General features: G+C 40.5%; 2 protein-coding genes and 1 long non-coding RNA gene across 6 annotated transcripts in view; 1 reads left to right on the top strand and 2 right to left on the bottom strand.

Moving 5' to 3' along the window:
• Positions 1 to 7524, bottom strand: part of cacnb3a (calcium channel, voltage-dependent, beta 3a) — a 34350-nt gene extending 26826 nt beyond the window's left edge. The window contains exons 1-2 of one of the 3 annotated variants that reach the window (XM_047375801.1): positions 6363 to 7502; positions 4568 to 4660 (exon numbers count right to left, since the gene is read on the bottom strand). In XM_047375801.1, the coding sequence (XP_047231757.1) occupies positions 4568 to 4660; positions 6363 to 6407 (138 nt within the window). In that variant the 5' untranslated portion in view covers positions 6408 to 7502. Of the gene's footprint in view, positions 1 to 4567; positions 4661 to 6362 lie in introns of all 3 variants that reach the window. The other 2 variants (XM_047375795.1, XM_047375808.1) reach the window with 2 other exon arrangements.
• Positions 7525 to 10289: 2765 nt separating this feature from the next.
• Positions 10290 to 16795, bottom strand: LOC124870652. The gene is made up of 3 exons (XR_007038850.1): positions 16646 to 16795; positions 10423 to 10754; positions 10290 to 10338 (listed from the first exon to the last, which is right to left on the bottom strand). It is a non-coding gene; the product is annotated as an uncharacterized LOC124870652 (long non-coding RNA).
• Positions 15365 to 17193, top strand: part of LOC124870631 (adenylate cyclase type 6-like) — a 59591-nt gene continuing 57762 nt past the window's right edge. For both annotated transcript variants that reach the window (XM_047369450.1, XM_047369458.1), the window contains exon 1: positions 15365 to 15595. The gene's annotated coding sequence lies outside the window, so the exon portion shown is untranslated. The remainder of the gene's footprint in view (positions 15596 to 17193) is intronic.

Here is a 17193-nt window from a genome sequence, read left to right on the forward strand (position 1 = left end):
CCTGCCAGCTGACAAAAACTAGTGCAGACTGGCACAGACTTCCCCGACTGGGAATTGGGGATAAAATGGGGCAAAAAAATAGTGTAGTGTGATTCCAGCTTAAGCTGCAGTTGATTCAAGGATCACTTTTAACTCATCGTGAGGCACATAGAACCTGGTGAAATCTGAGTGTATCATTGATCATCAGCTGTGTATGCTCAGACAAGGCAGGAGGACATTTGGTCTTTATCAATATTCACACATTTTAGTGTTGAAAGGCATTTAATAATTCCCAAATAAAGTGCAAAACCTGTATATACTATGCTATTTTTGTGCTGACATTAATATTACATTATAATTGTTTAAATACATATGTTCTGAGTGGCGAGTGATTTACAAATATAGTAAAGTGTTGCCTTCAAGTGTTGCTCAGATTCCTCCTTTCCAAAATGTAATATTAGGAAAAATCATGGCGGATTGTCTGCACGGAGTTCAACGAGAAGAGGTGACCGGACCCTGAGGAAGATTGTGGAGAAGGGCCGATTCCAGACCTTGGGGGACCTGCGGAAGCAGTGGACTGAGTCTGGAGTAGAAACACCCAGAGCCACCGTGCACAGGCGTGTGCAGGAAATGGGCTACAGGTGCCGCATTCCCCAGGTCAAGCCACTTTTGAACCAGAGACAGCGGCAGAAGCGCCTGACCTGGGCTACAGAGAAGCAGCACTGGACTGTTGCTCAGTGGTCCAAAGTACTTTTTTCAGATGAAAGCAAATTCTGCATGTCATTCGGAAATCAAGGTGCCAGAGTCTGGAGGAAGACTGGGGAGAAGGAAATGCCAAAATGCCAGAAGTCCAGTGTCAAGTACCCACAGTCAGTGATGGTCTGGGGTGCCGTTTCAGCTGCTGGTGTTGGTCCACTGTGTTTTATCAAGGGCAGGGTCAATGCAGCTAGCTATCAGGAGATTTTGGAGCACTTCATGCTTCCATCTGCTGAAAAGCTTTATGGAGATGAAGATTTCATTTTTCAGCACGACCTGGCACCTGCTCACAGTGCCAAAACCACTGGTAAATTGTTTACTGACCATGGTATCACTGTGCTCAATTGGCCTGCCAACTCTCCTGACCTGAACCCCATAGAGAATCTGTGAGATATTGTGAAGAGAACGTTGAGAGACTCAAGACCCAACACTCTGGATGAGCTAAAGGCCGCTATCGAAGCATCCTGGGCCTCCATAAGACCTCAGCAGTCCCACAGGCTGATTGCCTCCATGCCACGCCGCATGGAAGCAGTCATTTCTGCAAAAGGATTCCCGACCAAGTATTGAGTGCATAACTGTACATGATTATTTGAAGGTTGACGTTTTTTGTATTAAAAACACTTTTCTTTTATTGGTCGGATGAAATATGCTAATTTTGTGAGATAGGAATTTTGGGTTTTCATGAGCTGTATGCCAAAATCATCCATATTAAGACAATAAAAGACCTGAAATATTTCAGTTAGTGTGCAATGAATCTAAAATATATGAATGTTAAATTTTCATCATGACATTATGGAAAATAATTAACTTTATCACAATATGCTAATATTTTGAGAAGGACCTGTATATTTCACTTGAGAGACCACCATGAAGTAGTGCATAACTGTAGTAGTAGAAAAATGGCACGTTTTTGTTCTTTTACAAGGAAAGATCTGAGTAGTGTCGTGTGAGTTTATATTCAGCCTCCCTGAGTCAACGCTATGTAGAACCACCTGTTGGTGCCGTTACAGCTGCAATTATTTTGGGGAACGCTTCCACCAACTTTGCACACCTAGAGACTGAAATTTATGCCCATTTTTCTTTGCGAAAAAGCTGAAGCTCAGTCCGATTGGATGAAGAAGGTCACAGAGCATTGATTGTCAAGTCATGCCACAGATTCTCAATTGGATTCAAGTCTAGACTTTGACTGGGTCGATTTAATATGAATATACTTTGATCTTAACCATTCCATTGAGCTCTGCCCGTATGCTCCAGCCTTTTGCAGCATCTAACAGATCTTCTTCCAGGATTGTCCCATATTTAGCTCCATCCATCTTCCCATCAACTGTACACCAACAGCTGCACCTCCAGTCACCAGTCTGTCAAGCTTCTGAAGTTTGCGGTCGACACCACCCTGATCGGACTCATCTCTGATGGTGACGAGTCCGCGTACAGATGGGAGGTGGACCATCTGTTGGACTGGTGCAGCCAGAACAACCTTGAGCTCAACGCTCTAAAGACAGTAGAGATGGTTGTGGACTTCAAGCAGAACCCGGCCCCACCTGCCCCCATCACCCTCTGTGACTCCACAATTGACACTGTGGAATCTTTCCGCTTCCTGGGAACCATCATCTCCCAGGATCTCAAGTGGGAGCCAAACATCAGCTCCCTCATCAAGAAAGCCCAGCAGAGGATGTTCTTCCTGCGGCAGCTGAAGAAATTCAACCTGCCAAAGACTATGATGGTGCACTTCTACACAGCCATCATTGAGTCCATCCTCACCTCCTCCATCACCATCTGGTACGCCGCTGCTACAGCCAAGGATAAGGGCAGGCTGCAGCGTGTCATTCGGTCTGCTGAGAAGGTGATTGGCTGCAGTCTACTGTCGCTCCAGGAACTGTACACCTCCAGGACCCTGAAGCGGGCAGGGAAGATTCTGGCTGATCCCTCCCACCCCGGTCACAGACTCTTTGAGACTCTCCCCTCTGGCAGGAGGCTGCGGTCCATCCGGACCAAAACCTCACACCACAAGAACAGTTTTTTCCCATCTGCCACCAGCCTGGTTAACAAAGCCCGGAAACCACCCTGACACTCTCCCTTTCACCCACACCCCCCCCGTTTTTTTGCTGACAGGACACCTGTAACCTGTAACTCTATGCGTTACATTAACGTTCAGCTTGGACTCCTGCTTTACTTGCACTGCCATACTTGCACAATGATCACCTGCACTGTTGTATTGCTCTTGCATCTTATACTGCTCTATATTTACTCTCACTCACTTAAAACTGTGCACATATATTTATATTATATTGTAGATATGTTTATACTGTTTAATTTGTACTGTATTGCACCGACTACGCCAAAACAAATTCCTTGTATGTCCAAAAACGTACTTGGCAATAAAGCTTTTCTGATTCTGATTCTGAACTCTGATCAACTTTCATGTGCCTGCTGAATAGAGTGACCCAAAGCATGATGCTGCCACCACCATGTTTAACAGGGAGGATGATGAATTTGGGAAGCTTGTCATATTGTTTATGATCTAACTTTGTGACATCTTGACAACTTTATTCCAGATCGTTCTGCTGCGTTCCTTGGTCTTCATGATGATGTTTGTTCACTATTGTTCTCTAACAAACCTCTGAGGCCTTCACAGAACAGCAGGATATTTTTCTGAGATTAAATTGTGCACAGGTTAGTGCTGGCTCTTATAGAGTTTCATAGAGCTATCACAGTAAATGCACTTTATAATTTTCAAACTTTTATTTGTAAAAAAAAAGAAAGAAAAAACCCTTTAACTTTAAAATTGTGCAATGCTTTGCTTTAGGCAGTCACATAAATTCCAATAAAATACGCTAAAATTTCTGGTTTTAATGTGACAAAATGTAAAAAAGGTTTCATTGGATGTTGACTTTTGTGTCACAGGTTGTTTACGAGTTTATGAATAAATGCCATGAATAAAGGAGCAATGCCTGGCAGAAGTGAGCTGCAACTAGAAGAAAAATCCAAGGGAAACTGAATGCAACAGATTACTTTTCAAGTAATTTACTCGTTAGGTCCCTAAATATTTAGAAGATTAAACAAACAGAATATCCAGTCTAGTTTTCTTATTAAAATAATACCCAGCAGAAGAACATTTTCTGCATTACACAATGGTTTATTTCACTAAATGCAATGCCTAGGCTTTCAAAGCCTTGACTTTTGTCCTCTTTCATGCACTGAGGCATGTAGGTTGTAGTGATTTAGGTTGAGCTTTGTCTGCACAGTCCCTAGTTAAACCTCTGGACTCTAATCTGTCTCATATTTGAATTTAAGTGCAGTTTCCTTTGCTTTACACGGTGAGATCAAGTCAAATGTTTCTTCAGAAGCAAGGTGTGGACCCATATTTTTTCCAAATCAACCTGTGTAGATGAGACCTAACAGTTTCACTCCGAGGGAAGACTTTTAAATATAATTTTAATCACAGCAGTCATCTTAAATAACCAAATTGGGTCTTCCAAAAGTGTCTGACCTGAAATGACTAATTAAAATGTCTAGGCTGTGTTGGGATTTCAGTGCAACACACTTCCATTTTCAAGCATTTTGCTGCTCTCTATTGGACTCAAACAGCACATGCAACATAGGCATCAGCAATGTGGTTGAACAGAAACCAACCGACATTACAAATCAAGACAGTTAATACTCAGCTAGAAACGTCCATACTGTTAGCATAGTATGCTTACACTCCACATAGGATGAAACCCTTCCCATATCCTGACCTACATTTTATATGGAAGAAATTCCCACTTATGTTAATAATCATTCACTGACAGAGATGTGCATCGATCTGTTTTGACGGGAAGAAACCTTTTACCTGCCGTTTGATGAAGCTGGACGTTGTGTCTGAGGACGTGCTGCCATCTGAGCGTTTGAAGCGGCTCTTGCGTTTAGGCAACTTCCTGGGCAACTGTGTGGGTAAAATACACATATAGATGAGGCAACAACAGGCAGTACAGGTCAAATAATGAGACAGATGTGTATTTATTACACTTTAGTAATTCCTAAAATATAATATACCTATCATTTAATCTGATTGGTTATAAAAGCACTTTACTCCACCATAGTCCTGGAAATGTACTGTAGTAACAATATTTACAGCACCATGCTGTTGTCATATGTAGGGATGGGGGGCCACGAATAAGTGATTAGTGATGTCAAGAACATGCATTTACAAAATGTCTAATTTAACACTTTTAATAGATAACAAAAATACCAATATGATAAAATATCCCATATCTATCTTAAATTATTTCAAAAGACATAAGAGATATGTAGAAATACAAAAGACCACAAATTTGACAAAAAAGATGGAATTTGTTGGATGTGTACAACTAAAAGGACCCACAAGTTGCACAATAAAAAATATATTTATAAAATGCACCAACTAAGCTGCCAGTAGAGGGGCCCTTAGAGCCCTTGAATTATCTCAAAGACTATAGATCTTAAAAAGTGTCTTGTTTGTAGCAATGTGTCAAGAGTGAGCCCCAATGTTTTCAGAGTAAGTTTTAAAAAAGAAAAACACTTTTTACATTTTACTAATATTCAAATGGTCAAAGGTATCAGTTGTGATCATGCAAATTAATATCTTCATATTATGGTGGTTCTGTTAACAGAGTCAAAATTTAATTAAACCCATTTTATAATTTCTACAGCTTGTGTGTGCTGGGGTCCCATTGCATGCACACTGGAAATATGTCAAAATGAATTAGGAGAATTATTTGGTCTAAAATAAACCAAAAAGAGACATCATGGATATAAAGACAAGTAAAAGATTTAAAAAAAGACAACTTTAGTCAAATTTTGCCAGAAGTGGAACCAAAATTACTCAAAAGTTGCAAAATAAAAAAACGCTTAAACTGTCCCAAGGCATAAGCAAAATAATCCCAAACCAGCAGTGGGCTCCCAAGAGTAACAGAGCCATAATACAATTCCCTAATTTAATCATTTCTACAGTTTATGTGTCTGCTGTTGCATGGGGGAACACATTTCACGCACAATGCAACAGTTTCCAAATAAGTCTTGAGAAATAATACGTCCCAACTGGGCCCCAAAATCAGATTATGGGGCTCATACAACCTTGAGCTGGCCCTGAAAGGCTCTATAACCGTCTGTAACATTTTCTTGCATGGTTTGTGGTTGTTTTGTGTGTTTCTCAGTCTAGGTGCGTCGGTTAAGTTTTCATCATATGTCCACCACCAGCTAAATATGATAAGCTGAAACTTTGCGCAAATCAATTTATCTCAGGTCTGTCTTTAGAAGATGCAGAGGATTTTCCGGAGCAGCGCATGAAGCGCTTCTGGTTTCAGGCTACAGGTTGGAGTAGGATCCATGATCTGATTTAACACCTACAAAAAACTGCAATCCTATCATTTTGCTGCTGTGCTTTTCTGCGTTAATCGTCGATGCACGGCAGGAAAAATAATAAATAATAATAGCTGAATGAAAAGGAAAGGCCTGATCTGTGAGTTTGGACCAAAACCAGCAGGTCTCATCCTTTATCAGCCTTTTTTTTGTGTGTGGGTGGATTAAAGCCATCATGTCTGAGCCTGCCGTGGCTTCGGCATTAATCTGAGGTTTGACTGAAGGATGAGGGGGGAAAGAAGAAGTACCTGGCAGCCAAACCGCGACGCCTCAAACGGAACAACAAGTAGCATCTGAGACGGTCTCTACCCCGTCTTCCAGCAACCTGCTCGGTGAGGACAGAGCTGCAGTGAGTGGGTTTACCTGGAAATAATGCGACTGGGAGCCGGATTCCACAGCAGACAGTGGCTCTACGGGCGATTTGGACATTTTGACTTGCACCATCTATTGAGAGCGCAGGGAGGCGGGCGACACACAGACATGCGTTACTGGAGGAGGAAACAAGAGGCACCAAATACATCTATGTGCAGGAAGGAAAAAAAATAGGGAGCAAGACTGGAGGCAGGGATGAAGCGACCCGTAACATCCATACGAAGCTGGAAAAAACTATTTTCCGACCTATGATGGAATAAAAATAAGCGTTACATCGGAGGACAGAGAGCCTTTAGAAAGCATTAGAAATATCGGAGCTAAATTAAACGTTTAACGCCGAGGCGTCAGTCCTTACAAGTCGCTGAAGTTGGTGTCCGATTCAAACACCAGTAAAGGGCTGTTTCACTTATTTTTTAGGAATCTGCGTGGTTTACATGATTACAAAGGTTAAACCGGGACGGAAGGATTCTGGGCAGCTTAAAATGTGTTTGGGGTTTATTAAACATTTATTTTATTTTATTAAAACTCAAAAGACAGCAATTTTAAAACTTTTGTGGCATTTCAGCCACCTTAGATTGGGTTCTGCTCAAAAAAATGACTCTACACTGCTGGTAGATTGTTTAAAACCCAATATAGTATAAGAATATATATTTTATGTGGAGTTGTTTTACATGTAGTATGACTGTATTGTTTTAGAACATTAAAAGCTTTACTGGATCATTCTGCACTGCTTGCAGATTCTTTAAAAGACACACTGGGAATTGATAAACATTTCATTAATTTGTTAAACAACAAAACAGTATATTTCTATGCTTTTTCTCATCAGTTAGAACATGGTACTGCTTAAGGCATCCTACATTGGCTCCTAATAACTTCGGCCAAAGTTAAAACAGAAATACAAATTGTTTTGAAATATAGCTACTGACAAAAGCTACTTCTAACATTTTTTCGATATGTTTTAGCATAATCTCTGCAATGACCTTTCACATCAGAACAACAGTAATGGTACAAGGAATATTCTTTTTGATAAGTCACTTTTTTGTCAATAAGCTTGAAACTACTTGGGCTACTTGGAATCAGACTTTTGAGACTACTGGGTCCTGGGGGGGGGGGGGGGTCCGGCTACACAAACATACACAGCATCGATTCATAGCAGCACGGCACAGGTTCACTATTTTACGTTTCACTTTCCATAATGATAGGTTGTTCTCTCAGGGCATTTGTTGTATTTTAACAAGTTTTCAATTTTTTAATGAGCAGATAAGTATTAAGAATTAGGCATGGACTGCAGCTGGAATGAGTGCTTCAAAAGCCACCACACACAGATGTTTCCAACATGGGCCACAACTGTTACATTTCTTGTGTGAAGCTTATGCTTGAACAGAGTCAACACCAGGATTGCATTACCTGGGCTCTGTCTTATTTTCCAGCAGGACTTGGCACCGCTGGACCATGGTATCACTGTGCTGTGATCTAGATCCAATAAAGAATCTATGGAGGATTGTCAGGAGGAAGATGAGAAACAATGCAGACGAACTGTTTTGCTGCTATTACCTGGGCTTGATTGGCTTTCATTAGCATAAAGCCATAATCATCCAAATTAACAGAATTAGTTGCTTGAAATAAATCCCTTTGTGTAATGACTAACATGAGTTTCACTTTATGAAGTGTACTTCTAAAATAAAGTTTTTGATCATATTCTATCATATATCATATTACATGTTCTCTATTTTTCCCACTTTCAGTAGTTGCAGTTTTGAAAAATATTGAAAAATAGACTTATAGAACAGAAATAATTGCTGGGTGTAAAATTGAGATTTTAAACTTTTACGTGATATTTACCGAATTATGTTTCATGTTAGTTCAGTCAGACAACTCATTTGAAATTCTTTGACTATACAAGTTTGGATTAGACATCCAGGTCTTGTCCTCATCACTCTATGTTCATGTTGCTCAATATGCGTCATAGTAAATAAATTGCAGTTATTGAAAATATCTGCTTCACTCTCACATTAAAGAAATATAGCATCAAGGGCTTGTTACTTCAGTGAAAAGGGATGGACAAGTCATTTCCTGTTTTGCTGTTTTATAATAAAAACATTTGATGAAACAAAATTTAATTCCTGGAGTCTGAGGGACACTGATAACTTCCTTCAGATGTTGGAGGTCAAACCTCACTTGCAAGCTAAGCAGGACCTGCATAGTCTAAACAGCTGGGGGCTTACCTAAGAAAACAGAGTTACTCCTTGGTCAGCAATGAGTGTCCACCTGTCTGTGTTCAGTCTCCATGGTAACCAAATGTCATGCTGGTTGATGGGTGGTTGTAGTCTACATTACTGCCAACACTCTTAATTTTTACCTGAGAAATACACCGCAGCATCAGGAAATATAAGCTAAAACCCTTGTGGTCTAAGCAGAAGGATGTTATCTGCCATAAAAAAAATGTTTGGACAGAATCAAGGCTTTTTGTGAGGTTTACATTCTCACTCTGTTCATGGGTGAATGTCTTGCAATCAAAAGCATTTCTGTTGTTTACTGAAGTGTTTTTGTTTGTTTCTTTCTTTGATGTTCAGCAGCTTGCTGATAAGAAAACGCAGATCTTAAAAAAGATAATTCCAAAACTGAACACAATAAAGGAATGAATTCCAAAGGTTCTTTTTCTGAAAACAAAAAAAAATCTAAAGGCAGCTAAAGTGGCAAAAATAAATTCCCAGGATGCTTTAAGTTGGTTACCCAGCTAGGCTTTAAGCTTTTGTAATCAAGAATATTGAATTTAAGTTGTCACATTTAAAATACTATAGAGGAACATTCACAACAGTTTCACATCACCCTTTTGCATCAAACCTGTATCTTAGATTCCGTAATACAGAGGAATCATAGAAATGTCACAATGACTTGCAAATATGATAATGGGGTATAGATGCAACACAAAGCTCATCTTTTGAATGCCCAAGAGAGTTTATTGACCTATGTGTAAGTTTGCCTTGTCTGTAACCTGCTCATTTGTGTTTGTTCAGTGCTTCCAGTTTTATTACCTGTCAGCTTTGTAAACAGCCGTATCATATCCAACACTACATGACAAGATCCTTCTTAGAAACCAAACCAATTTCCAAGAATTCATCGTGACAACATTTTGTTTAATCCTAAATTAACTTGATGGTTATAGTACTATGCAAGGAGTGCCTTGCATGCACACACACACACACACACACACACACACACACACACACACACTCTTGTTTTGCTATATGTAGTGAAGACCATGTGTTGACTCCCATTGACTTCCATTGATTTTCAGTCATTTTCAACCCTTTCTAAGCCCTAACCCTGACAATAACCCTAAACCTAATCATTACCAGTGCATGCCTAAACCTAACCTTAACCTAAACTCAATTCACATCTTAGTCCTTAACCTAACCGTTAGCAAAATAGGTCGTGAGGACCAGCAAAATGTCCTCACTTTGGTACAAACGGTCCTCAATTGGATGGTGAAATCGGGAAAATGGTTCTCACTGTGATGCCAAGACAGGAACACACACACACACACACACAGTGAAAAATCTTGGATCATCATAGTTCTTGGTCATTCTGCCCAGGCAAGGTAATCTTTACTGCCGTCCTAAGAATGTTATCCTGCTTTGACACAGAATTATGATCTGAGTTGTATTTTACAGGGTCCTGTGAATGTTTTTATCCCCCTTGAGTTTTTTTCCACATTTTGTCAAGTTGCAACACAAACTTCATGTCATTTTCGGTATAGATCTGACCCACATACAGAGAACACTCTGAAGAGAAAGTTTTACGGATTTTATTGTCAGCAAAGTAATCTGGGATGAGGACTGGAAACACCAACTGCACGGGAAGGAAGAAGAATGAACTGGTGAACAAACGAATGACATGAAGTAACTGATTACTTAGATCTGAGAAATGGCTTACTAAATTGTTGTAGCTTGAACCACCAGGGGTAGAGAGATTCAGAGTCTTAACTTGCGAAGGAAGATCGTTCAGTTGTCTTTTTTGTTGTGATCTTGGTGCCAGCCAAATGGAGCTCAGGTGCCGATGTTTGAGATGGAGGAAGGGACAGGGTATGCTGGAGTTGGAGGAAACGGGAAGCCGCCAACTTGGTCCGTGTCCGAAGGTACAGACGGTAGTGAGAGAAATCCACAGGAAGTTAGATCCTTAACTCAGTAGTTGATAATCCAGATGCTCAGAGAAACTCTGGAATGAAGTCGGAACTCAGCAAGGTAAACAAAGCCTCAGGTAAAAACCTGCGTGGGAACCAAATACAAAGTTACTTGAAGTTCAAAAACGAAGCAAAAGATCAACAGAGGCTGAGCTTGTTACAACTAAGGCAAAACACTCTGGCATTAAAGTGCTGGCAGCCTCCCGCTTAAGTACTCCTCCAAGCAATCAGCAAATAGGAGACACCTGCCATCCAGCGCACCTGAGAACTCCAGCACCAACTGAGAAACACTGAATGGTTATGTAGACAAGTACACCAAACACACACACACACACACACACACACACACACACACAGACTCTGACACTTCAGAGTATTTCATGCAAAAGACTAACATAGTATAAATACAGCTGTCCTGTGAAGGCCTCAGAAGTTTGTTAGAGAACATTAGTAAACAAAGAGCATCATGAAGGCCAAAGAACCCAGATCCAGATGATCAGGGAGAAAGTTGTGGAGACATTTAAAGCAGGGTTAGGTTATAAAACAACATCCAAAACTCTGAAAATCTCACCAAGTATGGTGACAACTCCAAACGTACCAAAAAAAAAAAAAACATCCACCAAAACTTGCAGGCCGGACAAAAAGTACATTTTAGGGGAATATGTCACGAGAAGCAGCCAATACTTCCTTGGTAATTGTGGAGAAGTTTCATTGATCCACAGCTCAGGTGGGTCTATACACAATCTGTCCACACAACAACTGTTGGTTGTGCACTCTACAAATTTGGTATTTATGTAAGAATAATAATAATGCTTCACTTGTTGAAAGACAGTTGTACAAAGTCCTGTTTGGAATCCACCACAAGTCATGCAGGGTAAACAGCAAACATGTGTAAGAAGCTCTAGTCCAGGGGCTCCAACACCAGTCTTGGAGAGCAACCATCCAGCAACTTTTAGATGTATCCCTGCTCCAACAGAGCTGAATCAAATGAATTGTTCGTCATCAGGTCTCCGCAGAACTTTGTGACATAGTAAAGAGGTAATTCAATTATTTAATTGAGGTGTGTTGGAGCAGGGATGCATGTAAAAGTTGCAGGATAGTAGCTCTCCAGATCTGGAGTTAGAGACCCTTGCTCTGGTCAAATGAAAAGAAAAAAATGTTTCCTTACGTGCAAGACTCCAGGAGTGGTATAAAACCAACATTGCGCATTACCCTGTAATCACCATTCCCACTGTAAAACTTGCCCAGTCAAAGTCCAAACCTAAATCCACTTTAGAATCTGCTCAAGACTTGGAAATCTCTGTTCACAGTTTAATTGCCATGAAAGGTGATTCTTCAAAGTGAAACACATCAAAGTTTGTGATAAAGCGGTATAAATACTATTGCATGGCAATTTTAGCTACAAATGGTTCCCCTTGTATATTAGCAACTATTTGAGAAACACATTAAAATCCAGCTGGATTACCTTAGAAACAAGTGATAAATAATAATACAGTTATTTTTTGCTATATATTTCTGCAATTAATTGTAAATGAAAACATACGGTTGAAGTACATGTACAGATTTTCAACATACTTCCTTTTATTATTTCAAATGCTGCGCTTTTGTTAGTCCACCTAAACTGTTACAGAGCATGGCACAGCTGCGACCTCTGCTGGTCATTTATGTAACACGTACGGTCACACGGAAAATACAAGTATTACCTATTATCAGTTCTAAAGCAGCTTTTCTATTGATTTCCTAAAATCTCTTGTTACCTCAGGGCATCATCACACTAAAATTGGTGGTGTTGCTGCTGAGCATATAAAAGCAACTGAATGCATCCACTGCTGATGTGAAGTTAATTGCAGTATGTAGACATAGTGACTTCTTATTCTTGCACAACCAGTTTGGTCAGTGTCCTCTATTTAACTGGTTCTCTTCTGTTGGTTATAGGTGCTCTATAATTTATGCAGTAAACGTTCCCCAAACTCAGTCAAGAACAGGATATGGTATCGTTTGTTGCCGGTTCTTTTTTCAGGTTCTTTTTTGATCCTTGATCTTTAATGTGCTATTGGTAAATGCTCTATCAATATATGTATAACAAAATATTATAAGATTAAATTTAGCAACAAAAATATAAAGAAAAGACTGTGACTGGGTATATTTTAGAGAAAGGTTTGAAGGTCTACGCAGTTAAATTTGCTGTGATGTAACAAAACAAAAAAAAGAGAGCAAAAGTTAGAATATTAAGAAAACAGCTACTACACAAGGTGTGCAGTACTAAAACAATTCCAGTCAATACATATCGATTTTCTATTGCTTATATCTAACATGATTACACTCATTCTCTTTACTATACATTTACAGTTTGTTTATTTTTCTCATTTTACAAATTTTACACAATTGATACATTGTAAAATGTTTGTAGATTTAACAGTAGCTTCCTGGAAACATAATGCTAATAAGTAAATGTAGGATGTTTATGGTACTGTACCAGTAAAGAAACCTGTCGTATTAGTTCAGAAAATTATTTATCAATAAAATAAATTGTATCAATACTATGAGTATTTATGCAGTAGCAGTGCTGTATTTTGAGTTACATCACTTACTTACTTGCTGTAACATTTTACTTTAATTTTCAACATATTGCATAATTTATTTTAATACTACTTCATTATTTTATAATTTTGATGATGGCTCAAAATTATCAATCTGAAACATTTTCTCTGTAAGAATTAGATTTTGCCTGATTTTAGGGATTACATTACAAAAAACAATAGATAAGGCATTTCAAAAAATATCTATCTCAATAGCATTTTAATTAGACCATTACAGTACAATAAATCCTTAGTCCATCTGGTTTTTATGTTTATGTCCTGAAAAACAATGACGTTATTGTACTTTCATTTAAAAAAAATAATGTCTTAATTGCAGGATTTGCTAAAAAAACGTCTTACATATTGTTGCTTTGAAAAAAGACAAAACAAAACGCATTACTATATACCTTGTTTTACAAAGATTCTACAAAATATGTAAAAATTTCATATATAGAAAATACATGCGCATACAAATGTTTACCCTAACGAAATAGCTCCTGTTGTTCTGGCTTTTGATGGAGAAAAAACTAAAACTATTTTTTTAGTAAAACCAAGTCTAAATCTTTATAAATACTGTAGAAACGGACCAAATTTATCATAAATGTTTTTGAAATGAAAAGCATCATCTAATCACTTGTTGCAGGTTTTCCATTTGGATCTTGCTGGAGCTCAAAGCTGGGACATGCTTCTTCACCGCTAGAGGGAGTGCCGAGTGGGAATGATTGTGGCGAGAGCAGCAGCAGCGCGCCTGGGCTAAACCGAGCTGCGTCAAAGCAGCCAAAGTTAGGGAGCGTCACACCGGAACTGAGCGCAGTTTCATCCAAATATCACAGCAGTGAACGCAAAGCCACCAGCGGATGTAATGCTGTTAGGGAATGTAAAAAAAACGGGGGGAATAGAAACAAATTATTAAACTGTTAAAGGAATGTAAACTATAGAAATATTGTTTTAGTGACTTTTTGTGCGTCTTTCTTGTAGATTTAGGTGTTCTCTGTGGCTCAGATTGGTCAGATTCTCTGGTCAGATTCTCAACTGTCAGTGGTTATATTTTATCTTGGCTAATCTGATGTCATACCTTATGTTTTTAAACGCCTCTTAACAAAAATATGCCGTTTGTAACTTTGGTTATGCTTATCTCCTTTGTTTTCTACGTTTACTGAAGGGTAGTTTTTTACCTTATAATAGAAGTGCTGACAACCTCCACAGTTAGGTAAAATTTCATTGTTTTGTCTTTGTGCACATTATGGGTGTTTAAAATTACGTTGCTTCATTTTGTAATCTCCCTATTTTATAATTTTACATTCGATGATGCTGGCTTTGTGTCTCAGTTTGGGCATTGTGGGTCTTATGGACATATGTACTGGGATGGATGGATGATGGATGGGTGGATGGATGGATGGATGATGGATGGATGGATGGATGGATGGATGGGTGGATGGATGGATGGGTGGATGGATGATGGATGGATGGATGGGTGGATGGATGGATGGATGATGGATGGATGGATGGATGGATGGATGGGTGGATGGATGGATGGGTGGATGGATGATGGATGGATGGATGGATGGATGGGTGGATGGATGGATGGGTGGATGGATGGATGGATGGATGGGTGGATAGATGGATGGATGGGTGGATGGATGGATGGATGGATGATGGATGGATGGATGACATGTTGATTTTATTTTTTACCCTGTGACCAGTTCAAACAACCCTTGTTGACACACAGTGACTCAGTCTGTAAGCTAATGAACGAGTTTGCTGTAACAAGTTAATTTCTCCATTGTGAGATCAATAAAGTCTATCTTATCTTATCTTATGAAAACAAAATCTCCAAGATATTCTCTCCCTTTTGCCTTATGTGCTTTGTCCTGATCAATAACTGATCTTGGTGAGTGTTCCCCTCTTTCATTACAACCTCTGTTTTTCTCTTTTTCCTTGTGATCTTCATCTTATCTGACCAATCACTTCAGAAACATAAACTACAATTGTGATACGTTTGACTGAGAACAGATAACTATTTTACCAAATTTGTTTAATTTTCAGCATTATGATAAAATGAGGTAATGTTTTTATTCTGAAAGGCGTTACCAGAAGCGCGGTATTTGCGTTTCCTCTACATTGACAGTGGTGCTTGAAGCCGAGAGGGTCAGGGGGAGGAGAGGCAAGAGAGTGTGGAGCGAGAATACGACAGGAGATCCTCCACAGAGTGGCCAATTTGACCGAACCATCCTTCACCAGCCTGGCTACAAATGCTCCTGCATCCTGGCCGCTCCGACCGACCAACACGGAAAATCGGATTGTCCGCTGCAGTCGTGTCCGGGAATAGAAACAGAAGATGATTACGGTGAGTCCGTTTTTTTCTCTGCTTTTTTTCTTGAATTACTGCCGCACGCTGAAGACCGAATTAAACCCGATATATGTCACACACACCATACGCCGTTTCTCTCCGGGCCGTGTGCGCGTCCGCCACCGCTCCGCCGAGCGCTTCATTTGTGCCGGAGAGAATGACATAGCTGGCGACAGACCCTGCGAGGCCTCCGCTTTCACATTGGTGGTGGTGGCAAAGGATTCACGGTCAGTACATGTTCTCCACTGGCGGCCAGTAACAACATATCTGCGCTTGTGTTTGCGGGAAAGATAGAGGAGGATGAGGCGCATTGTGGTGCGTTTGCGTTTCTTGGTGCAGCTGACGGTTCTGGAGGGTGTTTAAATGGGCTGTTTTTTCTATGACAACTTCAAACTTAAATTATCCCAAAATGGGTTGGCTTTTTAGAGCATGCTTATTCTCCATGTTATGGCTGATGCTGAGGATTGTGCAGCATTATAATATCTTGTTTATTTTCCTGTACTTTATGTTTGTCGGTGCGCTTAATCCTGGGAGTGCATCGCTTTGCTGCAGACTGAAGGACACTGACTGCAGCTAATATACTGCGTGCATCTCTGACTGACAGAGGCGTGTTTGTGTCCTGAGTCGGGAATGGTTTTTCTGGTCCCCGCTGTGGTTGTCACATAGGCCACGGTGTTATGTAACAGGAATCCTATGTTGTTTGAATGCGGGCCCTGCCACACACACATGCACACACACACGCACGCACACGCACACACACACACACACACACACACACACGGCCTTGTGTGCACGGCACCAGACACCAGAGCCGCAGATGCATGATGACAGCATGCAGGGACTAAAAAACAGAATAAAAAATGATTTTTTTTCCTTTTCCTTTTTGCATCTGCAACATCTGGATGAGAAGTGACCCAGGGACAAAGGGGTGCATGCACCGTCTCAGACATGTCTTTAGCCGCGGAATGAGTGAGTCTGTGTACGCTGTTTGCGAGCAGCGTCCGGTTGAAAATGCCCCCTTAGAGCTATGGACACCCACCCACCTACCTTCCACTGCCTTGTTCGCTTCCTCATCGCTCCTCTTTAGCAGAGGGAAAGAGGGGGTACCGGAGGACTCAGTCAGGAACCATGCAAGCACAAGCGAGCGACTGGTAGGACCGCGACGCTGGAAAATGGGTATGAGATGGTCGACCTTGTTCGGGGGAGGAGGGACGGGTGGACGCAGCCGGGGAGATGGGAGGCAAGCGAAGAGGAGGGAATGGGAGGGTTGGTTCCCCTTGATTCTTGTCGATCCAGCGAAAGTAAGAGGAGGGGTACTGGACGAAAGAAGGCGAAATACGGCGAGAAGGAGCTGTATTATCTGCAACAAGGCAGCGAAGCTGTCTCTCAGCAGCCGTGAAGGATCTGGTCGTCTGGTGGCCTCGGAAGACCCGCTGCTACATGCGGAGCCATATGTAGCCTTTTCATGATCCAACCAATAATATGCACACTGCCTTTCTATTATCATCTACACTGATTAGGCATAATATTATGACCACTGGCAGGTGGAGTCAATAACATTGATTAGTATATCTTTATCAAGACACCTGTAATAT

The sequence above is a fragment of the Girardinichthys multiradiatus genome, chromosome 1 (assembly GCF_021462225.1).
Source record: "Girardinichthys multiradiatus isolate DD_20200921_A chromosome 1, DD_fGirMul_XY1, whole genome shotgun sequence".
Classification (NCBI taxonomy): domain Eukaryota; kingdom Metazoa; phylum Chordata; class Actinopteri; order Cyprinodontiformes; family Goodeidae; genus Girardinichthys; species Girardinichthys multiradiatus.